Genomic DNA, 25866 nt, shown 5'->3' on the forward strand with positions numbered 1-25866 from the left:
CCACACACACCCCCGTCGGAGCGCTAAAAACAGTAATTTAGAGCGGTGTGGCGGCGCACGCTGCGCTCAATTGTTTGGGCGTGCCTTTGTCCCGGCGCGCTTTTGACCTGACACCTTCTCAAACAGATGTGTTACTAGACATTTATGAAATAGCATATAGAATGATTGGTTCCTTAGACTCTGTGGCAAATTATTCCAGATCAGATCGGCCTGACATAAAAAACTAGGTCCAATCAAAGTTAAGTATGGCTAACACCTACTAATAACCTGTAAATAAGTTAAATTTAATATAACAGGATTTAAAAATAGAACGTACCTGCAATAGAAAGCAATGTAATTCCTTCAATAATGGATCATGATCAAATTTACTCAACTTGAAAATCATGCAAGTTGCTGTATTTTGTAGTAATCAAAGTTGATTTCACAATTTTATGATATACTTAAGTACTATCCGGTCTAGCCGCTAAATATATAACCGACCTCTTTTCCTTCTCAACCAACAGACATAAGAGGAGTACATATCTGCAGTTTGTCTCCCCAACGGCTAGAGGATGTAAATTTAAGAAACACCATCAACATCTTCTATCGTATCAAGCAGCCTTATGGGGCAAAGACCTGGAAAAACTAATTATACACGCAAATAACTATGGCAAATTTAGGAAACACCTAAAAACATACCTGTTCTTGAAGTACCTAGGTAACGAATCTGGAGAATCGCTCCCATCACAATCTCTCCCTTAAATCTGATCCCTTAAACTGTTAGCCACTAATCTCTAACTATGTATGTTCCACTCAATTTGTAGCATCTTTTTAATCATTGTAAACCGCATAGAACTTCACGGTACTGCGGTATATAAACTGTTATTATTATTATTATTATTTCTACATCTGCAGAAGCATAGAAACATGATGGCCCATCTGCAATAATCTCTCTAAGAGATCCCACGTGCCTATCCCAGGCTTTCTTGAAATCAGACACCACCTCTTCCAGGAGACTATTCCACGCATCTACCACCCTTTCTGTAAAAAGTATTTCCTTAGATTACACCTGAGCCTATCACCCCTTAACTTCATCCTATGCCCTCTCATTGCAGAGTTTCCTTTCAAATGAAAGAGACTTGACTAATGCACATTTACATTACGTAGGTATTTAAACGGCTCAGAAAACTGGGCTTGTTCACCCTGGGGAAGAGAAGACTGCAAGGCGATATGATAGATACTTTTAAAATAATAAAAGGATTCGACAAAATAGAGCAAGAATCACCGTTATTCACGTTGTCAAATGTGACTCGGACAAGAGGTCATGGACTGAAATTGAAGGGCAACCGCCCAGGACAAATGGCCGGAAGTTCTGTTTCACATGAGTGGTGGACACTTGGAATGCTCTACCGGAGGAGGTTGTGACGGAGATCACCATTCTGGGATTCAAGTGCAAGTTTGATGCACAACTTCTTGCAAATCACATTGAGGGGTATGGGTAAACAAGGTCTTCATCAGGGAACACCTAGCTTAGCCTCCGCGTGTGCGGGTCGCCGGACTAGATGGACCTAAGGTCTGATTCGGTGAAGACATTTCTTATGTTCTTATGTAGCATCACCTTTTCCTTGTTTTTACAAGTTTGTTTGTTTTTTCTTTTGACATGGGATTTCCCTGACTTTCATTATGTAGATCTAATTTCATTTTGGTGATTTGGTTGAGAGATATCTGATTGATGCTATTGCCTTATTATCAACTAAAATACTGAATACCTGATTACTATTCAGTGTATTGTAAACCACTTTGGGTGAAACTCTTCATGAAAAGACAGTTAATCAATCCCAATAAATAATTAAATAAATACTGTTAGAGGGGAAGTCGTCACCATGGTCTGCTGTTAAGATGTGCTATTTTATTGTTAACCCCAGTTATTAATAACTAGGCCGCATTGCATAAAATGGGATCTGTGCTAAAATAGCAAGAATTGATATTAAAATAACATGTCTTAATGGTAGCCACTTTGATAATTATGCCCCTTAATTTGAAAATGTTTCTATATAGTTTTCTCTTGAGACCTCTGATTTTCTTTGATAGGTTTTGCTTGCTTGCTATTTCTGTTATAAAGTCATAAAAAATATTGCATTCAAGTTCAGCATGAAAGAGCCAAGACCTTAATCTACATACAAGCAAAGCTCAGCAATACTTTTCCCTTGTGCTGCCTCAATATAAATAATTTTAAATATATTTCAATGTGCGTTTTAAGTGCACTTAAAACGCACATTGAAATATATTTAAAATTATTTATGTTTTAAATATTCATGAATGCGGAATAGCCAATGATGAAGGTTGCCATGTAATTCTCCCCGCAGTTGGCAAACGATAAAGCGGCGGAGTGGTGGGACTGAGGCTTCCACATACATTTATTGGAGAATTTTTAAGAGGATTTGAATATCCAGTCCCCTGTTGTTGACAAATTACTACACTATTCGGACTGATATAAAAGTCAATATACTATAGCCATTTATTGGTGTCAATATAAAGAATGCCAGCTGAAGGTCAGAAAAATTCTTAGAATGTAGGATCACGCTTAACTATAGCCACACATATGTGTATCCTACTATACCAAGTTAAATGCTCTTTTTAAGGATTTCTCAGATGTGACCATTGTCAGTAAAAGTTCATACAGACAAGCCTGGTCTGTATGAACTTGTACTGACAATGGTCACATCTGAGAAGTCCTTAAAAAGAGCATTCAAGTTGGTATAGTAGGATACACTTGTGTGTGCCAATATAAAGAATGACATGGGGATGGGGACGCAAAGTAAATCCATAGTAATGAAACACAATTTTAAGAATTTACTGCAGTTGCAGAAGAAAAACTTTTTACCATCCTGCAGGAATGGTAAAAAGTGTTTTTCCCACAGTACAACAAAAACAATGGTGGCAAACCTCATCTTGTTGTCAGCAGCAGTAGCCCTAATTAACTGCCTAGGTGACTTCCTACCTTTTCGTAAACATGAAGTTGTATCAGAGGGGCAGGATGCGGAAGAGAAAAACGCTTTGGGCCAGCCCAGACAGTTCATTATGGCTACTGCCCCAACAACATCATGAGGTTTGACCCACTTCTGCTCTCATCCCCTCCCTCCCCACTACTCCAGCACATCACCTTCTTCTGCCCCCCCCCCCGAGACTCCAGTGCCTCTCCTTGGCCAGCCCCCTTCCACAGCAGTCAAATCTCATCAGCTGCCATAATGAATTGCCTGTGGTGATCCATAGCATTTCCTCTCTTGCGACCTACCCTTTGAGGGCAGGAAGTGGCAGGGAAAATGCTATGGGTCAGCCCAAGCAGTTCATTATGGCTGCCACTGCTGACTGCTGAGAAAGGGGGCTAGTCAAGGAGAGATCGGGAGGGTGGCTGATAGCAAAAGAGTGTGAGGTGCTAGAATCACAGCAGGAAGGAAGGGGAAGGACAAGAAAAAAAGAGAAACCATGCAGGGAAAATAAAATACAACAACCTGCTGTTTTGTGTCAGCCCCACAATACTCTAATACCAGCTGAGATAGTTCTTACTTATCATAGCTTAAAAGAAGGGCCCCAAAGTGAACTGGGATTTTGAGAACTCTTCTCTCTTTAATATTTATAAATCTTTGCTTGGGAATGATAGCAGTTTTTGATAAATGCTTATGAAGAAAAACAAATCAAAATCTGGAAAATCTTAAGTAACTTTTTAGACATTTATGTCTAGGAATTTTTGCAGATGCTTTTGAGAGACACCCAGCTGCATATGCTGTTTTTATGAAAAGTGAATCATCTGATCTGACCCTATTTGCCTTCACAGTCTAGGTGCCTTATTATGAAATTATCCGGTACACACATGTTATATAGAAATATTTCTCCTTTTTACCATTAGTGATAATAGTCTCTCTAAGCTTCAGATGAGAAACAGAAAAGGCTGTTTTAATACTTTGGAAATATCTGTCATACTTATGAATATTTCTTTGTCATCAAAATGAGAGTAAAAGAGTCCTCCAACCTGTTAGAGATCCATGCTTGGACTGTGATTCTAATTGGGATCCATTTGTCTTCATCGATAGAGTCTTTGTACCCTGTTGTCTCTCCAACTCCCCTGTATGGTATGAGCAGGACATTGAGAAATAATAAAAATAAATCAAGTGGGAACAGAGAAACAAACAGGAAACACAGAAATAGATAAGGAAATATAGAAAGAAAGACAAATGGGGAGGGGAGGCAGATAGGTAGAAAGGAAACGTTACAAATGAAAAAAACATAAGAATTGTCATATCAGATCAGACCAAAGTTCCATCTAGCCAGGTATCCTTCTTCCTGCAGTGGCCAATCCAGGTCACAAGTACTTGACAGGAGTCCAAAAACTTGACAGGATTCCTATTCATATTTCTATGCTGCTTACTCCTAGGAATAGGATGTGTATTTCTCCAAGTCTTTTTCTCATTCACATTCATACATACTTTCATGTTGCACTCATATACATAGCAAGCTTCATGTACTGAAATTGTCCTGGTCTTCTCATATGTGCACACTGAACTGATGGCTGGGCATCCCTATCTCATATCTTTCTGTGCTATGTCATTTTGTAAATGACCTGAGCTACTATTCATTCACCTTTCAGCAGATGCTGCAGTCTATTTTCATGCTATTTGCACATAAAGACATTCAGAAAAAAGGTGTTGCTGCTGGATTTAGCAAAGGTTTTTCCATAGTGAAGAGTTCTAGTAGGTGCATTGGTCCTGGAAGTGCCCAGAAGTCTTTGTAGTTTTGTTTAAGCAGTTTTTCCCAATCCTATCTTGGAGGCAAATCTAACTAGTCATGTTTTCAGGATCATCACAATGAATATACATGAAATAAATGCACATATATTGGAGACCCATAGTATAGAAATCCATCTCATGCCTACTCTATCTTAGCACCGAAACAGTTCTCTCCTCTCTTTTAATGGATATGTTTGGAATATTAAGTAGAGGCCTTAATGTGCTGATCTTAGTTGTGCTGGTATTACAGCTTGATCTTAGTTGTGCATTTGATTAGTCTCGAGCCCTCTATCGCCTTTTCCCGGTTCAGTATCCTTGTTTAATACCCTAGTCCGATGTGTCGATGTCAGATCGACTGTCGGCTTTCCCCTTGTCCTCAGTTTAAAGCCATGTCTATGCCATTCTGGATGTTGCGTGCCAGCATCCTCGTCCCAGCCGTTCTCATCTGTAGGGGCCTTTGTTTTCACTTCTTATTTTAATGTATTTTTTTTCTGGGAACTTATCAGTGTTTTTTATAATGGGAACAAAAATGGAAGAGAATCAATGTGTGTGAAATGGGGGGGGTAACTAATTTCTTCAGCTAAATAATTCAATCCACTTCAAACAGACATAGGAGAACTCACGCACCATTCACACACCCTCCAACCAAAAACGTCAAAAGAAAAAAACTGTTCGACAACCTCCTAGCCATTCGAGCTGCAACACTCGACCCCCCACTCTATAACCTATTGACCTCGACCACAGACTACAAAACCTTCAAAAAAGAAATAAAAACCCTTCTATTCAAAAAACACATAAAACCGAACTAACACAATCAGAACTGTCCCAAGCATCACCTGCAACTACTCCATATGTACTTCTGATGTCATGACAATTCAGACATAATTTATGTTATGTTATGTTTGGAATATAAGAAAATTTTCACTGCCTGTTTCTATTCTGACCATTTATTCTGTTTCATGGTCATTACAAAAAATATTTTTTTACATAGGGGGGGGGGTGTCAAAAAATGATGGGCCCCGGGTGCCACATACCCTAGGTACGCCACTGGGGACTTGTGTGCATTTGAGAAGCTGAAAGCTATGTTGTTGGTAGTTTCACTACCAGCAGAATCTCCCTGTCCCAAGGCAGACAGGTTTCAGAGGAGATGTCAGACTAATGATGTACCACTCATCTGGGCAGCAGCAGATGGGCAGTGTTGGAGACGGAGGACTGCATTTGATGCAACAACGGCAACATCATTGAATTTATACTTCACAGAAGAAAGGCCCAACAATCTACTTCTGTATTCTGCAATGAAACCTTGATGATGAAAGATCATCAAGTTGCTAGGACACAAGTCGATGGCACCTAATATTGAATCCATCTCCTATCTAAGCAGGGATAGCAGTTATTAGCCTCCAGCGACTTCTTTGGTTCTGGGTACCACATGCTTTTTTGTTTTTGGTGTCTCCTTTAAAAATTAGATCCATAACTTAATTGCTCTTTTCTCTGATGAATAAATATTTTTTTTACATCAGGGTCAATATGTGGTCTGTGGTTGGCGCAGACTACAGATATTGAGTGCTGGGCTATTTCAGGTGACCTGATTTTGTTTGAGACCTTTTTGCTTTGATTCCATTTCAGGTGATCACCATTGACTATCCAGGGTTTTTTTTGGCCACTAAGTTAACTGGATAAGACAATATTCAAGCCCCGCCCTCTGCTGCCTGCTCTGGCCGGGCAGGAGGGCATGCACGCGTTGCCCTCTGCCCTCATGCACGCGTTGCCCTCTGCCCAATGGCGCTTTTGAGGGAGGTTTTTCAAAGCCCGGACAAAGTGCCTCAAAAAGAGGACATGTCCGGGGAAATCCGGAAGTCTGGTATCCCTAACCAGGAGAGGATTGAAAAGCACTGCTTTAAACAATGTCTTAGCTTCAAAGTCAATCAGATCAAATCAACTCCTACCAAGGAAAGATTGTGATTGTGAAGTCTTTGTAATAATGCATCACACTCCAAGGAACATAACTTACATTTTGGGACTGCTTAGACCTGCATGAACCTTAAAGGATTGTTGACAGCCCTGATTAGAATTAGCATAGGAGGACTGTGAGTTCTCTGCCATGAGCGGTTAGGGAAATTGCAGCTCTACTCACTCGTGGAACGTAGAGAGAGGGGAGATATGATCGAGACATTCAAGTATCTCACGAATCGCATCGAGGTAGAAGAAGACATCTTCTTCTTCAAGGGTCCCGCGGCAACAAGGGGGCATTCGTAGAAAATCAGGGGCGGGAAACTGCACAGTGACACTAGGAAGTTCTTCTTCACTGAAAGGGTGGTTGATCGCTGGAATAGTCTTCCACTTCAGGTTATTGTGCCAGATTTTAAGGCCAGATGGGATAGACATGTGGGATCTATCCGCAAAGATAGATAGGGAGGGTCACTGGAGTGGGCAGACTTGATGGGCCGTGGCCCTTATCTGCCATCTATTTCTATGTTTCTATGTTTCTATGATTATGGAAAACACTATCATAACATATAAGGGAGATAGTTTGTAAGACTCTTTGGAAAGCAGTTAAGAATTTAAGAATAGTAAGACAGGATTAGGGCTTCGGGTATAGTGAATCATTCTTCTGTTTAAGCTGGGACAGCATATTAGTTGCCTTCAGCTATTTATTTGATTCTGGGCACCACGCACTTTTTGGTGTCTCCTTACAAAAAAAAAACCCACAACCTTATTTATTTTTTTACAAACCTACAATAGCATTTTCTTTAGCGCAGGCCAGCACAGAGCATTCAACGCGCCAGCCTGCACTAAAAACCACTATCGCGGTTTTGTAAAAGGGAGGTTTTATTGCTTGTTTCTCTGAGGAATAAACATTTTCTTCACATGTTGTCATACTGCTTTTCCCCTTATTTTGCTTCTATGTTTTGCATTCTCATTTCCTGTATTTTTAAAGTTTTTTTTTTAATCAATTTGACTTTCTTATTCCCTCTCATCACTTGAAATATTTGTATTAAAATCTTACCTTTCTTTTTCTAAGGATAAGGGGAGATAAGGAATAGGGTCTTGAATACTTCCTTTTTGTAGTTACACAACCAAATTCAAAGTGGTTTACATGCAGATATTCAAGCATTTTCGCCAGGCATATTAGATAGATTGTGAGCCTACCAGGAAAATCAGTGGCGTACCTAGCATATGCAACACCCGGGGCCCATCATTTTTTGACCCCCCCCCACCATCTATATGAAAAATATGATTTTTAGTAACAATCCACATATCGCACAAGAGTGTACCTACTAAAAGGCAGCATCTTAAACACTGCAGTGAGCATAGAACACCAACACATACATTGTAAAACTAAAAAGCCAGATCCTGTGCAGTCAATTGATCCTGTACAGTCAATGCTATCAGAAAGCCATGTCCCTTTCATACACACAGACAGATACACCCTTGCCCAATAAGGAATAATCACAAACTAAAAATAGAAATATGTAGACAAAAGTTAAACTGAACCGCCAAGAAACCAGACTCTGCATACAATGCAACACTACAACACCATAAAAACAGTAGTGCATGTCCTCTAATACTGTGCAAAATATAAAGACAGTAGATGTAAATTTGAAAAAACTGATACATATCACCACTTTACAAATTAACAAATAAAAATAAAACAAATAATGAGAAATAAGAAAATACCATTTTATTGGACTAATCCCCGTAAGCTCGGTCCCCATCCCCGCAAACCACCTGATTCCATCCACACAAGCCTTGAATTGTTTTATATTGAACTTATTATATTAAAGTATAAAAAGAAACAATATTCTGTCAATTTATAAATCAGCGTCTTCTCCCCACTCTCTCTCTCCACTTTCCTTCAGCGCACGCACATAAAAACAAGCAAGTAATTTTATATCATTTTCATTCTATTCATTCATAGACATTAAAGTCTAAATAAGCCAGTCACATAACAAAACATGATTTTACAAAAATAATTCCCTGCACAGTCAAGCCTGCAAGGATTACTAGGTGTCTTTCAGCAGCAACCCTCCCTCCCCCTTACTTTCGTGGCCAAGTCAAAATGATCTACCAACAATAAAGTTTAAAAAACACAAAGCACACTGTACGCAGATAAAATGTTAATTATCATTTATATTCCGTAGGTTTTCATAGAGGTCAAGGCAGATGTCTTTATGCAATGTCACCTCAGTAACAACTATACAAAAATAGACAAATATACCCCCTCCCTTTTTACTAAACCACAATAGCGGTTTTTAGCACAGGGAGCTGCGCTGAATGCCCCACGCTGCTCTCAATGCTCATAGACTCCCTGTGCTAAAAACCACTATTGCGGTTTAATATAAGGGGGCCATAGTGCAAAATATAGACAACATATATAAATTCTCAAAATGGACACATTTTGATCACTAAATTGAAAATAAAATCATTTTTCCTACCTTTGTTTGGTATTTCAGTCTCTGGTTGCACTTTATTCTTCTGACTGTGCATCTAATATTTCTCCTCCAGACCTCATTCCCTCCCCCAACTTTTTCTTTCTTTCATCCAGCCCCTTCTTTCTTTCTCTTTCCATGCCCCCTTTCTTTCTGTATGTCTGTCTTTCTCTCTCTCTCTTCGTGCCCCATTTCTTTCTTTGTTTCACACTGCCCCCTTCTTTCTTTCTCTCTCCATGCCCTCTTTCTTTCTCTGTCTGTCTTTCTCTCTCTCTCTCTCCGTGCCCCATTTTTTCTTTTTCTTTGTTTCACCCTGCCCCCTTTATTTCTGGCTTCCTGTCCCCCCCCCATTTCTTTCTTTCTCCCTCCCCTCCCCTATGCCACCGCCATTGGGAAAATGCTGCCACCGCTGCTGGGGAATAGGCTGCCACTGCCGCCATCGGGAACAGCCCGGCTCCGAATTCGTCCTGCTTTTCTTCCCTGCAGGGCCGACCAACTCTTTGCTGCCCGACATCAATTCTAAAGTCGGAGAGGACGTTCTGGGCCAGCCAGGCAGCGATTGGCTGGCTCAGAACGTCCTCTCCAACATCTGAATTGACGTTGGGCGGCGAGAGTTGGTCGGCCCTGCAGGGAAGAAAAGAAGGGAGAACTCGGCCGGCTTGTTCCCGATGATGGCAGTGGAAGCCTTTCCCTGGCGGCAGCCTATTCCCCGGTGGGTGACCAGCTGTGCACCCCCTTGGGACGTGCACCTGGGGCAGACCTCCCCCACCGCCCCCCCTTGGTACGCCACTGGGGAAAATGCTTAAGTATCTGTATGTAAAGCACTTTGAATGTGGTTGTGTAACTTATAAAAGGCAGTATTCAAGACCCTATTCCTTATCTCCCCTTATTCTTAGAAAAAGAAAGGTGAGATTTTAATACAAATATTTCAAGTCCCTGTCCCTTAACCTCCTTTTTCTAAGGATCACAACCAAGAGTTGGAAAGTCACCTTATGTTCAAAGCAGTAATTCAGAGTTCAAATCTCAGTGCTGCTTCTTGTGATATTGGGCAAGTCACTTAACCTCTCTGTGTAATGCCTCAGGTACAAACCTAGACTGTAATCCTTCCAGGGGTTTGGCCAGGTACTAGGGACCTGGATTGGCCACCAAGAGAATGGGCTACTGGGCTTGATGGACCATTAGTCTAACAGTAAGGCTATTCTTATGTTCTTATGTAACTTGCTTTGACCTACTCTTGAAAAAAAGGCATGAGCAAAATCCACACTTTCACACACACAGCTACTTTAGTCTTTTACTGTATTTTTTGCTCTATAAGTCGCACTTTTTCCCCCAAAAAAAGTGGGTGGAAATAAGAGTGCATCTTATGGAGCAAATACTAACTAACCCCCCTTCCCCTCCCTTCATTTCTCTGGCGGTACGGGCAGTCCAGCTCTGTAGGGCAGGAGTTTTCAGCCTCCTGTCCTTCTCTCCTGCTTTCTCTCCCCGTGGCAGCGGCAGTGGCAGAGTGGCAAGTAGGCAGGTGCATGTTTCTCGCTTCCTGCCTTGTCCCACACCACTCTATGAGTAAGCGAGCTCGTGCACTCGAAGCAATGCTGCCTTCTTACCTCCATCCTCAAACTGCTCCTTAAAATACTGGTCCGGCTCCGCGCATCCCACTGCCACCAGTGTGGCCACAACTAACCACTTTATGCTGCAGGGACGAACTGTCAGTCCACGACAGCGCCATCACCATGGCCAGGGACTCTGGGCAGGAGCGTGGTGGTTTTGAAAGAGGCGTGGGATTCTTTCTACCAGAAGCACCAGCTGTTAAGAGCACCATGCAGCTCTTGGCGCTGACCCCTGTCTCGAGCCTCTAACAGATGGCTGCTTCCCATTGGATCCAGCCACTGGCAGGTCTCACGTGGAGCAGCCAATGGATGCCGACCATGGGTTGGGCAGCACCAGAGGGAGAGTCAGGAGAGGCGAGCATCAGAGGATGGAGTAGAGGCACGGTAGAAGGAGGAGAGAATCGGAGAAGAGAGGGAGAGGAGAAACAAGGCAGAAGGAGGAGGAGAGAAGCAGAGAGAGAAGACAAAGAGGAAGGGATGGTGAAGGAGGAGGAGAACAGAAAAGAAAAGGAAGGCCATAGGAGGAGCATTAGAGAGGGAGAGGAGAGGGCAGTTTGCTTGCCTGAGAAACTCCCTAACCCCTTACTTGTCCTGTTTGTCTGTTGATTAGTTTGTAAACTTTACTGAGCAGGGACTGTCTCTTGCATTTTTTTAAATGTACAGCATTGCATATGTCTAGCTGCGCTATAGAAATGATAAGTAGAAGTGGAAAGAGAACATCAGAGATAAGAGGGGCAGCAAGAAGGAGCGCATCAGAGAGCAGAAGGAGAACAAGAAGGAGGACAACATCAGAGAGGGAGGGGAGAGAGAGATCAGGAAGATACAGGCAGATAGAGGACTGGGAAGGCCATTCACAGAGCAGCACGGGACAAGGCATGAAGCGAGAAATTCGCACCTGCCTGCTTGTCGCCCTGCCGGTGCCGGTGCCGCTTGGGGAAAGAAAGCAGGAGAGAAGGACAAGAGGCTGAAAGCTCCTGCCCTACAGCGCTGGACCACCGGAGGAGTTAAGGTAAGGGGGGATCCTGCCTGCCTCTGGGTGGGGGGCCCTGCCTGCTTTCCTTGGGTAGGGGGGCCCTGTCGGGAGGGCCCCTTTTTGCCTGCCTGCCCTGCCACTAGGCCTGCCTGCCTGCCTGCCTATCACTAGGCTTCTAGGCCTGCCTGTCACTAGGCCGCTAGGACTGCCTGACTGCCTCTAGGCTTGCCTGCCCTGTCCCGGCCTAGCACAAGACCATCAGAGGGGGGACAGGGTACAGAGCCTGGCAGGGAGGGGGACAGGGTGCAGAGCCTGGCAAGGAGTGTGGGGTTGGGTGCAGAGCCTGGCAGGGAGAATTTGGTTCAGAATGTTTTTTTTCTTTGTTCTCCTCCTCTAATTCTTGGGTGCATCTTATGATCAGGTGTGTCTTATGGAGCGAAAAATACAGTAATTACCATATTACCCAGCTGCACAGGGAAGTGGGGTGGGGGAGGGAAATGCTGCTGCTGCACAGGGAAATGGAGGGGGGAGGGAATTCTGCTGCTGCTGCTGCACAGGGAAGTGGGGTGGGGAGGGAAATGCTGTTGCTTCTGCACAGGGAAATGGATGGGGAGGGAATGCTGCTGCTGCACAGGGAAGTGGGGGGAGGGAAATGCTGCTGCTGCACAGGGAAGGTTGGGAGGGAAATACTGTTGCAGCAGTACAGGGAAGTGGGGTGGTGGGAGGGAAATGCTGCTGCACAGGGAAATGGAGGGGGAGGGAATGTTGCTGCTGCACAGGGAAATGGGGAAGGAATGCTGCTGCACAGGGAAGTGGGAGGGGAGGGAAATGCTGCTGCTTCACAGGGAAGTGGGGTGGGGGATGGAAATGCTGCTGCTGCTCCACAGGGAAATGGAGGGGGAGGGAATGCTGCTGCTGAACAGGGAAGTAGGGTGGGGAGGGAAATGCTGCTGCTGCACAGGGAAGGATGGGAGGGAAATGCTACTGCTGCACACAGAAGTGTGGAGAGGGGAGAGGGAAAGGGGGCCAGGGAGTATACTTGTTTTGCTTAGGGGGAGGGGTGTGCAGGAAGCAATCTTGATTTGCTTTGGGGAAGACAAAAGGTGGCCATGGAGAAAGACAAAGAAAGGCAGGCAGGCAGGGAGCCACGGAGAGAGACAGAAAGACAGGCAGGCAGCGCACAAGAATGAAAGACAGCGGGCAGGGAGAGAGATAGAAAGAAAGACAGACAGGGTGCCAGGGAGACAGACAGACAAAGGAGGCCAGAGAGAGAGATAGACAGAAAGAAAGACAGACAAAGGGGACCAGGGAGAAAGACAAGACAGGGGGCAGGGAGAGAGACAGAAAGAAAGAAAAACAGACAGACATATATTCTAGCACCCGTTAATGTAATGGGCTTAAACACTAGTACATATATAAAAATGTTCAACTTTATTGTAAAACAGTAATACTATCTGAAATATAAGTCTATATTAACAATCAAGTTTACAACACCTCTCAACTACCTCACTCTATGTCAACCAACTGTAACCCATATGTATGCATAAACAACCAAATCTGTAACTCCTCTAGTACGTTCCACTCCATGTATGTTAACTTGTAACAAAACAACAAGGCAAGCGTCCACCAAAGAATCCAACATGAAACAAAAGAAGATCGGCAGAAAATAAGGCGATTCAAATCAGGTTTATTCAAGTTGCTCCCAAGAACCATGCCCGATGTATTTCGCCAAACAAGGCTAGTCAACGCTAACAGGAAACCATGTCTTTCATACACACAGAACACAGATACACCCTTACCCAGTATGGAATAAGTAAACACAAACGAAAAATAAAAATATGTAGATAAAGGTTAAACTGAACTGCCAAGAAGCCAAACTACATACAGTGAAACACCACAGAAACAATGACACATAGCCCCCTAATACTCTGCAAAATATAAATATAGCACATGTAAATTTGAAGAAACTGACAATCACCACTTTATAAATTAACAAATAGAGATAAAACAAAAATTAAAAATAAGAATATTCCATTTTATTAGACTAATCCATTTTTCAATGAACTTTCAGAGGTCATAGCCTCCTTCTTCAGGTCAATATAGTATACTGCTGTTACATTATACTGTCCCGACCTGAGAAAGGGGGTTTTGGTCTCTAAAAGTTAGTAAAAAATATATTAAAATTAGTCCAATAAAAAGATTACCTTATTTTCTGTTTATAAAAGTTTTATCAATACAACTACAATACTATTTTATTCTATAGCAACAAAAAATCTTTTTTCTACCTTTTATTGTTTCTGCTTTAATCATCTTGTCTTCACTCTCTTCTTTCTAGCCAGCAGCTGTCCTCTCTCTGTCTTCCATGCAGCATCAGCCCCTTCCATCTACTGTCTGCCTTCTCCTCGTTCCATATGGCATCTTCCCTCTTTCTATGCTCCTTCCATAAACTGTCTATCCTGTGCCCCTTCTCTCCTTTGTACATGATTGATTTCAGCGCTGCTACCTCTCCATTTTTCTCAGTCACCACCCCCTCCCATAGGCATCTCTCTCTTCTCCTTTCTGTCCTTCCCACCCTACAGTCTGGCATCTTCCCTTCCCTGATTCCTTGGCATCTCTCTCCATTCCTTTTCTTCCATCTCTCCTTCCCCCTCCATGCTCTGACATTGCCTCCTTTCTCCCCCCACTTCCTTTTCCCTTGGCCTGGCATATCTTCCTCCTTCTCTCCATGCCCTGGCATCTCTTCCTCCCTCCCTCTTTTCCCTCCATGCCATGGCATCTCTTCCTCCCTCCCTCTCTTCCCTCCATGCCCTGGAATCTCTTCCTCCTCTTCCCTCCAAGCCCTGGCATCTCCTTTCATAACCTCCCTCATCTTCCGTCTCCCACTCTTTCTCCCTCTAGTTGGGTGCCCTAAATTTCTCCCCCTCTGCGCCCTTTCCTTCTTCTGTTACCCAAGGCCTAGTGTCATGAACTTCTTCGGGCAGCAGCAGCATTCACAATTCGCTGCTGTTGCCGGCTTCGAGCCTTCTTCTCTGTCGGGTCCTGCCTTCATGAAAACAGGAAGTAGGCAGGACCAGGCAGAGAGGAAGGCCTGAAGCTAGCAACAGCAGCGAATTGTAAATGCTGTTGGTGACTGAAGAAGTTAATGGAGCACCCGGGGCAAACCGCTTCTCTTTCCCACTCTGGCACAGCTGAACCCCCGCTGACCCTCCTATCTCTCCCTCCCATGCAAACCTCATTTACCCGCCCAACGTGAAACAACCGACCAACTGACTGACAAACTTCCCTCCAGGAGCATCGGCAGCCACAGCACTCTAAGGAGGCTGCTTCGTGGCCTTCTCCTGCCGGTGATTTCCTCTGCCGCATCACTGATGATGTCATCAATGATGCGGCAGAGGGAATCACCGGCAGGAGAAGGCCGCGAAGCAGCCTATTTAGAGTGCTGCGGCTGCTGACGCTGCTGGAGGGAAGTTTGTCAGTCGTCTTGTGGTGGGAGGGTTGACGGGGTTTGCATGGAAGGGGGGCCTGCATTGCCAAATGATGCTTGGGGGAGGGGCACCATGGCTATTTGAAAAATTTTTTTGGAGTGGTTTGTTTGCCCTCCTTCAGCGGGCCCTCCTGACCATTTCGGGCCCTATGTAAATGCCTACTGGGTCTACCCTTTAATCTGGCCCTGGATCCTGCCCTGCCCCCCCCCCCCCCCGAAACTAGTTTGGCAGGGCTAGCTTATACAGAATCTGGTGGATTTCCCCCTCTTACCTCATCGTCACTGGAATTCAATTTTCTTCGGACTGCTGGCAGCTCAGTGAGGTGAGCTGCCATTGGCCTGCACCGGAAGCTGCCTCTCTGCAGTGACTTCCTGTTCCCGTGTAGGTGGGACCTGCAGAGAGGCAGCTTCTGGGGAAAGTCAACGGCAGCAGGCTCATCTCGCTGAGCTGCCAGCAGCCCGAAGAAAATTGAATTTCAGCACTGAGGAGGTAAGAGGGGAGAGTCACTGGATCCTGTCTCTGCCCCTGTCAAACCCAGACAAACTCCTACAATTTAAAAAGCCATCTGGACACCCAGAGAGTTCTCTAAAATGAGGACATGTCTGGATTTTACCCTATGGATCGAGAATATACTCCAGAAGGAGTTCAATGCAATTTACAGTTTAGAAGAGACTGGCCAAATCTAGGAATTACAGTTACTTACTTATAATGTACATATGCTCATTTAGAAACATGCATGCACCAAAACACACATTATTATGGCATGCATCCAGCCAGCCCCTCATCTGGGTCTTACATTCAATGCGAATCTGCTCCATCTCCATCACTTCAGATATGGATTCCTTCAGGTCTTCCACAAACTTCTGCAGCTCCTCAGAACCCAATGCACAGAAATGCAGGACTTGTTTCTTCTCTGAGCCCGAAACTGGAACTACTAACGTGATGCCATGAGGATAATCTGCGGATCACAGTCACCCACACATATCACTGAGAAAGGCAAATAACCACTGCCTTAAAGACACAATAGTTGCTTCTGTGAGCGAGTGATTATACTGTTCACTCGCTGCACAGGCAGCAGTGAGACTTCCAAATTGCATTACCCCTGCCATATCACAGAAAAGCTGCCACACATCTCTGGCACTGAAATATGACTACAGTACAACTCCTACACTGTACTGCATCCTCATGAAGTCATACAAAATAGCGCTATAAACATCTATTTTATGACTTTCATTAGTTTATATATTAACAATATAGTATAATAGTCAGCTCCAGATTTGTCACACTACCTCCCATAGCACACAAGAACAAGAATGCCAAATAAGATCATTGCTTTTTTTTTTTTTTTAATTAATATTTTTATTGGGTCAAACAATATAACCATAACGCTGCTTTTAATATTCTGTTTATACAACTTCAGGAGGAGGAGACACGGATTCTTTAATGATATTTACTAAATAAGCTCGCTTAGCATTTCTCTGATTATATTTTATATTCTTATCTAACGTTGCTATAATTACGGCACTCGTCTACCTTTTCTATTCAGAAATAAAAAGAAAACAGGTCAGGAAGATCAGACAAGAGAAAGAAGCAAAGAAACACTTCTCTTTGATTCCTTCACATAGATCTGTGTCTCTTCAGATCCTCTCAAAAATCTATGCTTGCTTCTCAGGATCTAATCATTCCCTTAGACAACAGAAGTATCAATCTCTGTCCCTCTCAACTGAGGAAAAAAAACACAAACATGCAAGACTATGGATACAACATATAAAGAAGTCATTTTGAAATTACAAGGGAGAGGTCTATGTTTTATGTAGCTCAAGGAACCTATGAAAACACTGCCATCTGGTTCACTTTTATAACCTACAGTATTTGCCTGGTTGTAATTTGCCTTGTAATTAAATCTAAATCCAAATTTAAATAATCAAATACAATATGATATCATTGCATTTGAGAACCGAAAAGATATCAACTATTAGGCAATATTAGACAGTTGTCTAGGATAGCAGCTTTGGCTGTGGAGAGTGGGTATCAAAGAGAAACTGTAGTCAAAGCAAAATAAATCCTGACAACCACAGAAACTCAGAACATAACAGAAGGCACTTCTACCAGTAGGGAAGTTAGTCAGTTTCCAAATAGACCATTTATGATGATTATTCTGGGTGGAGTGGTTAATTATTAGGGTGGCTAAAGATTTGCCTACAGTGCACCAGCCACGAAAAACACACAAATGTTGACCTCACTATTGTTCCTTGAAGCATCAGTTTCATTATGCTGAGTTAAAATAGAAGATTCAGTTTGGGCATACAGTAACTGAAGTTTCATGAGTCAACTTTTCACTGGTTACATCCAAAAAAGTATTGTTTCCATCCTTTTTGCAAACTTACATTCATTTTCGAAGAGATGGAACTGCATCCCCAACAGGCCTACAGACTTACAGAATGTGTAGGTTGCGGAGTTTTTCTTCTTAGGGCAAAGCTTGAGGATCTGTCAAAGACACAGCAAGTGAACTCAGAAATGTTTATCACTAATAATAAAACCCTAAGCGCGCATGCGTACTCATACCTGCGTGTTCCATGATCCGTAGCTCCGTGGTCGGCAGAATGTTAAAGGAAGTGGCGTGTGCGCGTGCGGCACATGCATACATTCAGAAAGCCTTAGCGGACATGCGCAGTGGAAATTCGTGGTAGGAGCGGATGTTTCTGACACGTGCAGCATGTTTCCACAGCAGTGTAGGAGAAGCGCAGTGGTTTCCTTCAGCTGAGCAGTTTCCGACGCTTCCCCTATTGCTAGCATGTGGTGGTCTTAGTTTCGACAGCCGGCAGCGGCGGATGACCCAGACAATAGCAATTGCGGGGGCCGGTAAAGGTGGGGGGCAGGCATCAGCTTTTGGCGCTGGAGGGAAGGAGTCATGCAGGCAGGCTGGCTTTAGCGCAGCAGAGAGGGAGGGAGGTAGGTTGGCTAGCTTTGGGGGAGGGGTGGGACAAAGGCTGGAAGGCAGTGAGGGGGACATAGGAAGGACTGGGGGTACTAAGGACATGGGAAGGGACACTAAGGACATGGGAAGGAGGCACTGGGGGCACTAAGGACATAGGAAGGAGGCACTGGGACACTAAGGACATGAAATGAGGCACTGGGGACACTAAGGACATGCAAAGGAGGCACTAAGGACATAGGAAGGAGACACTGGGGGCAGTAAGGACATAGGAAGGGCCACTAAGGACATGGGAAGGAGGCACTGGGGGTACTAAGGACATGCAAAGGGGCACTAAGGACATAGGAAGGAGGCACGGGGAGCAATAAGGACATAGGAAGGAGGGAGGGAATAGAAAGGGACAATTGCTGGTTCTGAGTGCAGAAAGAAAGAAATACAGTGGCCAAGGGGAGAGAGAGAGAGAGACAGAAAGAAAGAAAGACAGCGGAAAAGGAGAGAGAGAGAGAGACAGAAAGAAAGAAAGACAACGGAAAAGGAGAGAGAGAGAAAGAAAGAAAGAAAGACAGCTAAACACTCTAGCACCCGTTAATGTAACGGGCTTAAAGACTAGTAGTTATAATAATAGGCTTTGTTGAATTCTTCTTCCTTTTGTATCCTTTAAAATTACAAGTCCTGTTTAGAGCTTCAATGGCAATGCTAAGCACTGTCATATGGAGGACCTCCCCTGTGGGGAGGGAACCTAAGCCATTACATACCAGCAACACATGATGGCCATACTCAGGGTACATATGGAATAAGGTCTGGAAGAATTTGAGTACTGCAGTGTCACTGCAGTGGCTGAGCTGATCTGAATTGGATATTGTAAAAAAAGGTCAAATACAGGTAGTTGCAAGTGAACGTTTATGGAACTGCAATCCAATAGAGGCTGGACTGTGCTGGAAGCCCATAAGATCACAAAGAAAACCTCAAGACAGGGATGGACTGACCAGTGTGTTAGGAAAATACTCAAGGGCTCAAAACCAAAGGGGGCCCATTCCCCTAACCAGTAATGGACAGTAATATATGTTGGATGGGTGGGTAGGGGCTCATTAACCTTATTGCCCAGGGACACAGATCATTATCAAATTGCCCCAGCTACAGGGCAAATTTTTTTCTTATTTTCCTAGACTATTAGAATTATGGTCTACTTGCACACATAAATATCAAGTAGCAGTTTATACATGAATGCTTCAACACACAGAGATTTCAAGGAGGCATGTATTGGGTGGTCTTTCAAAGTATTCTGTATTCTAGAATGGCAATACACCTATATCTAAGAGTTCCCCATGTGCATTCATATTTGCTTCCAGCTACCCTCTACTTTAGGCCTGGGTTTAGTGAAAAGCTTGAGGGGGAAACTGGGCATATAAAAATTTGAATTTTGGAACTTGGTTCCTTAATCATTTCCCTGTGGACTTGCAGTTTTATAAAATCTGCCACTTACACATATGACTGCATAATTGTTGCCTGTATTTTTAAACAGGTAAGTCACAAACACAAGGGCTAACATTGGCTGCAATTTTTCTTTTAAGTTAGTCGCGCCTTTTTTTCTTTCTAAACTCCTGATAAGTCTATCTTATCTGCCTATGATGCTTATTTTAGAAGTATTCATGGTTTAAATGTCTTTAAACTGACATTTAGCTGTTCATGATGATGTTGTTAGGTGCTATCAACTTGTGCTCAAGCCCTAGCGACTTGATGAATTGCGGATCTAAAAAGAAATCAGTTTTGTGCTAGGTCCTCCAGCATCATCCACATGCTTGTTTCCAATGTGTCCAGCCATCTGATTTCAGGTCACCCTCATCGCCTGGTTCCTTCGATCTTTTCAAACATGATGTCCTACTCTAGTGATCTCTCTCATCTGATGGTGTGACCAAAATAAGACAGTCATAACTTCATCATTTGGGCTTCGAGTGACATAGCTGGGTTTGATCTCTTCCAGAATCAATTTGTTAGTTCTTTTGGTGGTCCACAGCACACCTAAAATTTTTCTCCAGCACCAAAGCTCAAATGAGCCAATCTTCTTTTTGTCTTGTTCATGATGTATAAACATCTAAATCCCAATTTTACAAAGCTGTATGGCAAGGGGGCATGGTCTGAGTATGTTTGTGGTGGGGCTAGGATGGGCCTATAAAATAAAGGGTTATACCCCATTTCAGAATGGGAATAAATGTTTATGTCCAAAAAGCTGGATGTTGGGAGTTAGATCTGCTACCCAGGATATCCAGGTTTCAGAAAAGTGATACTATTGAGCAGCGGAGGAATTAGAACAGCGGAGGAATTAAGGGAGGTCATCTTAATCGCTCACTGCTTGGTGCCCCCCTCCTTCTGAAAGCACAACTGGCAAGGGCCAAATGTTAATGTTTTTAAAATGGCTATCATAAATATTTATGTTGGTAGTTCATACCAGTGACTTTCAAGTGTTGCTACAGACATTTATATCCCTGTGACACATTCCTGCTACATGTAGGCAGTGGATAAATGTCCATCTCTCCTAGAACAGCCTCTACAGTATGTTGGCAGATCTTATTATAAGATGCTAGCAGAACTTGAAATCTCCAGACCTGGACATCAATTTCCTATCTATATAAGAACATAAGAATTGCCGCTGTTGGGTCAAACCAGTGATCCATCCTGCCCAGCAGTCCGCTCATGCGGCGGCCCCCAGGTCAATGACTAAATGAGTCCAGCCCCACTTGCGTACATCCCAGTTTAGCAGGAACTTGTCCAACTTAGTCTTGAAATCCTGGAGGGTATTTTCCCCTACAACAGACTCCGGAAGAGCGTTCCAGCTCTCCACCACTCTCTGGGTGAAGAACTTCCTTATGTTTGTACGGAATCTATCCCCTTTCAACTTTAGAAAGTGCCCTCTCGTTCTCCCTACCTTGGAGAGGGTGAACAGTCTGTCTTTATCTACTAAGTCTATTCCCTTCAGTATTTTGAATGTTTCGATCATGTCCCCTCTCAATCTCCTCTGTTCGAGGGAGAAGAGGCCCAGTTTCTCCAATCTCTCACTGTACAGCAACTCCTCCAGCCCCTTAACCATTTTAGTCGCTCTTCTCTGGACTCTTTCGAGTAGTACCGCGTCCTTCTTCATGTACGGCGACCAGTGCAGGATGCAGTACTCCAGTTGAGAGTGCACCATGGCCCGGTACAGCGGCATGATAACCTTCTCCGATCTGTTCGTGATCCCCTTCTTTATCATTCCTAGCATTATGTTCGCCCTTTTTGCCACCACAGCACATTGTGCAGACGGCTTCATCGACTTGTCGATCAGAACTCCCAAGTCTTTTTCCTGGGAGGTCTCTCCAAGTACCGCCCCGGATATCCTGTATTCGTGCATGAGATTTTTGTTACCGATATGCATCATTTTGCACTTATCCACATTGAAGCTCATTTGACATATCGATGCCCATTTCTCGAGCTTGATTATGTCACTTTGTAGATCTTTGCAATCCCCCTGTGTCTTCACTACTCTGAATAACTTCGTATCGTCCACAAATTTAATCACCTCACTAGTCGTAACAATGTCCAGATCATTTATAAAGATGTTGAAGAGCACGGGTCCAGGCACCGAGCCCTGCAGCACCCTGCTGGTGAGACTCTTCCAGTCTGAGTATTGTCCATTTACCCCCACTCTCTGTTTCCTATGCTCCAGCCAGTTTTTAATCCACATGAGTATTTCCTCCTCGATTCCATGGCTTGCAATTTTACGAAGTAGTCATTCATGTGGCACCTTATTGAACGCCTTCTGAAAATCCAGATATACAATGTCGACCGGGTCGCCCTTGTCTATCCACCCGTTTACTCCCTCAAAGAAGTGCAGCAAGTTCGTCAGGCAAGATCTGCCTTTGCTGAAACCGTGCTAGCTGGTCCTCATTAAACCGTGTCCGTCAAGGTGATCAATTATGCGGTCCTTTATCAACACCTTTCCCAGTACCGAGGTCAGACTCACCGGCCTGTAGTTTCCTGGATCTACCCTCAAACCTTTTTTGAAGATTGGCGTAACATTCGCCACCTTCCAGTCGTCCGGAATCTTTTCCGATTTGATCGACAGATTGGCTATCAGTTGAAGCAGTTTAGCTACAGTCCCTTTCATTTCCTTGATGACCCTCGGATGGATGCCATCCGGTCCCGGGGATTTATTGCTCTTAAGCCTATCAATCTGTCTGCATATGTTTCTTTAGTTGTGTTCTTTATATTTTATAAAAAGCCCTACATTCACCAAGCCTTCTCTGTAATACCACATATTTTCAACACACAGGCACCTAACTGTATGTTTTACTATCTAGGCATCCTAAACAAAGTTATTTTCCAATTGTTAAAACCCACTGTACTCACCACCAGCAGGTCGTTAAAGAGGAAAACCTCCCGCTGGTGTGCAGCCTGCTTCTGTACTTTGTTCACATCTGTCACTTCAAAAATTCGACTACAGCAAACCAGGCGACGATGTGGTACTGACAGAACCTACAAGAGGCACGACTAGGAATCAGTGGAGGATGCTCACTTTAGAATTCTATCGTTTTACACGCTCTATATCTAGCATTGCTCTACATAAACATGGACCTAACCTCTCGTTTTAAGGTGGGAGGGGATATAAAAAATAGAGGGGGGGATTCTTAGAGAGTTGCATCAACCATTTACTCACATTTACTCACAAAAGCAATTGGAGGTAGATTGGTAAATCAGGAAGATATTGATAGCAAAGCAGGAAAATAGCTACAGATGGGCAAAGGAAAGTCTGAGGCTGCCACATTTGGCTCAGGCCCACCCACCAGCAGTGCAACCTTGGAGTAGTTGGTGGAGATCCCCAAACACCAGCAGCTGAAGACATCCAAAGACTGCCAGAACTCTCTCAGCCAACCTCAGTGGCAGCATTTCTGAAGTGTCAACACCATCATCCCATGCTTGTTCAGTTTTTTGCACATGCTCATTTCATGCATGAGAACTGAGTATCTTTGGGATGCCAGGATTAGTGGCTCAGGAATGCTTGATGCTGGTGGCCTTTGGATGTCTTCAGTTGGAGGAGCTTGGGGTTCCCCACCATTTAAGATATTTAAATTTTTAAGTTCAGCTGCGTTGGGGGGGGGGGGGAGGAGGGGGTTGAAAAAGAAATGTGTTGTGCTAACTCATGAAACCCATTGGTCCAACCAAAATTTGCCATCTGGCTTCACCACTGTAGCACATTATTTATAACAGAACACTTGGCTCAGCATACCCAATCATGCCTTATCCCAGCACACCCAGTGGAATAGCAGATATGTAGTATTCAACTGTCTCGTGATAATTGTGAATGAAGATTCATAGAGTAAGATCCCAGCTCTGTTGCCAGTTGAGCTGAAAGCTGTGGAATATGTGGGCTTCAAAGGAAAGTTAGAGGGTCCATGAAATATCCTTATAGTAGTTGCCCCCCTCTCCCATTTACAAAGTAGTGCTAGCAGCCACCATGCTCCAAAAGCTCTGAAGCTCTTTAAATCTCTGTGGGCTTTGGGGCAGTTACTATAGTGGCAGCCCCTAGTGTGGCTTTGTAAAAGGGAGGGATAGATTTGCTAACAATTGAGTGAATGCAAGACCTAAATTAAACCTGTTTAAAATATAAAAAATAAAAGAAGGAAACAGGATGTGGAACCATCAGAAAAGAACAGTCAAAGAGTTGACCCGAGAGGGCAAAAATGAACAAGCTGGCAGAAAAACTTACAGTTTTCATTCCTACGATGGATTTTTCCACCTTGGTGACATAGGTAACATGATCCTCATTGGACTTTAGCTCTTTCTGCTGGATTCTCTCATAAATACCAACCACCATTTCCCTAGGGATATCAGCACCATCATCCACCCCTGCTGGGAGAAAGGGTACAGAATGAGCTAGGCAACCAAAACGGAGGCCAATGACAAAGGGTTTACAGTATAGTTAAAATTCTCTCTTAGGATTTCTGAAAGGGCGATGAGGATGATAAAGGTAATTAGAGATTCAAAATACAAGAGAATAATAGGACAGCCCTTACAAACACACCCCAGTCTATTCAAATTTGGGAAGCAAAGCATCCCTTATGAAGCTACCGTATTTTTCACTCCATAAGACGCACTTTTTTCCCCAAAAAAGTAGGTGGAAATAAGGGTGCGTCTTATGGAGTGAATATAACCAAACCCCCTCCTATGAGCCCTAAGTGAGGGATATGTAACATCACAACCCAACCTCCCTCCTGCCTCTAGATCAGGATCTCTGGATAGAAGGAAGGAGCTCCTGCCTCCTGATTGGCAATTGGGCGAAACGATCGCTTAGCGAAAGGCGTGGCGCAGTGTTGGGACCCTAAGGGGTGGGACCCGGTATTCAGATTTACTGCCTTGTGGTCAACAAGCAAAGCGCGGCCAGTGGGAAGTTGCGGGGGGCGTGGCTCAGCATTGTGATTGGCCATTTGTTGGATCGTAGGCATAGAGCGGAGCTTGAGAGTACAGCTCTGAACTGTCAGCCACGAGCGCTCTTTGTGTATGGGGCTGGGGAATGGGGTAGGGTGGAAGACCAGGCCCGTGAGTGAAGGAGCCGCGCAGTGCAGCCCTCCTGGCAACTCATGCAGAAACTTGGAGCAGCCCCGCACTCGATGCACTGAGGCCAGCAGCATTGGATGCCCTGTTGCCTGTCCCCCTCCACCCAGCACCTTCAACCCTGGCTTGCTGTGGATGTGGCTGGAGGGTGGGCGGGCATGGACTCGCCCGGTAAAGGCAGAATGAACTGGGATAGCCCCAGCACCGCCTACATGATATGCAGTAACTGTCAGAAACTTGCAAGGGCAAGATATCTTTCTCCTGGGAATTGGAGGGATGGGGTGCACCGGAGTCCCAGCTCTTCTTCCCCCCCCCTGGGGTCTGCATACAGGCAGCTTAGGCTGGCCATTCTCACGGAAAAATTGAAAGGCAACACTCTAGATGTCAAGATTGAAATGTATGTCTACATTGACATGCAGTAGGGTCTTGCAATAGGGTCTTGTTTTCGGCTGGTGGGCCCCTCTTTGGCCTTTGGCCCTCTCCTGCCTCCTGTCTCAGACCGCTGGGGGGAGGTGTCTGTCTTCAGCTGCTGGGATGGAAGGAGGAAAGGGAAGAAAGAAGGAGACCCTGACAAGCAAGTTATCAGAAGACCACAACATGATTTGAATAATGACTAGACAACCAAAGGTAGAAAAATGATTTTATTTTCTGTTTTGTGATTACAATATGTCAGATTTGAAATGTGTATCCTGCCAGAGCTGGTGTTAGACAGAAAGGGGAGGGGGTACAGGGTACAGAGTACAGAGTACAGAGCCAGGCAGGGAGGGGGGGGCAGGGTGCAGATCTTGACAGGGATTGAGGGGGGCTAGGTGCAGAGCCTGGTATATATTAGTACACAATTTGGTTCAGAATGTTTTTTCTTGTTTTCCTCCTCTAAAACTAGGGTGCACCTTATGGAGTGAAAAACACGGTAATTTTTAAAATATAGATTTTAGAGAATGACATAGCAAAAGAAACATTTAAAAAACCCATAATTTCCATCACATATCAAAAGCAAACACTGCCAAGGATACTGCTTTGCCAAAATAAATACAAAAGACAAACAGTTCGATGTCAAATTAGAGAATGACGCGGTGGCGGTTACCCGCGGC

General features: G+C 44.1%; 1 protein-coding gene across 2 annotated transcripts in view; it reads right to left on the reverse strand.

Moving 5' to 3' along the window:
• The window catches only part of IQSEC3 (IQ motif and Sec7 domain ArfGEF 3), a 225807-nt gene that overhangs the window by 35376 nt on the left and 164565 nt on the right, over positions 1-25866 (reverse strand). The window contains exons 8-12 of one of the 2 annotated variants that reach the window (XM_033953075.1): positions 23931-24070; positions 22574-22699; positions 17646-17745; positions 16055-16216; positions 4010-4102 (exon numbers count right to left, since the gene is read on the reverse strand). In XM_033953075.1, coding sequence (XP_033808966.1) covers positions 4010-4102; positions 16055-16216; positions 17646-17745; positions 22574-22699; positions 23931-24070 — 621 coding nt within the window. The remainder of the gene's footprint in view (positions 1-4009; positions 4103-16054; positions 16217-17645; positions 17746-22573; positions 22700-23930; positions 24071-25866) is intronic. The other variant, XM_033953076.1, reaches the window with a different exon arrangement.

The sequence above is a fragment of the Geotrypetes seraphini genome, chromosome 7, assembly GCF_902459505.1.
Source record: "Geotrypetes seraphini chromosome 7, aGeoSer1.1, whole genome shotgun sequence".
Taxonomy (NCBI): Eukaryota; Metazoa; Chordata; class Amphibia; order Gymnophiona; family Dermophiidae; genus Geotrypetes; species Geotrypetes seraphini.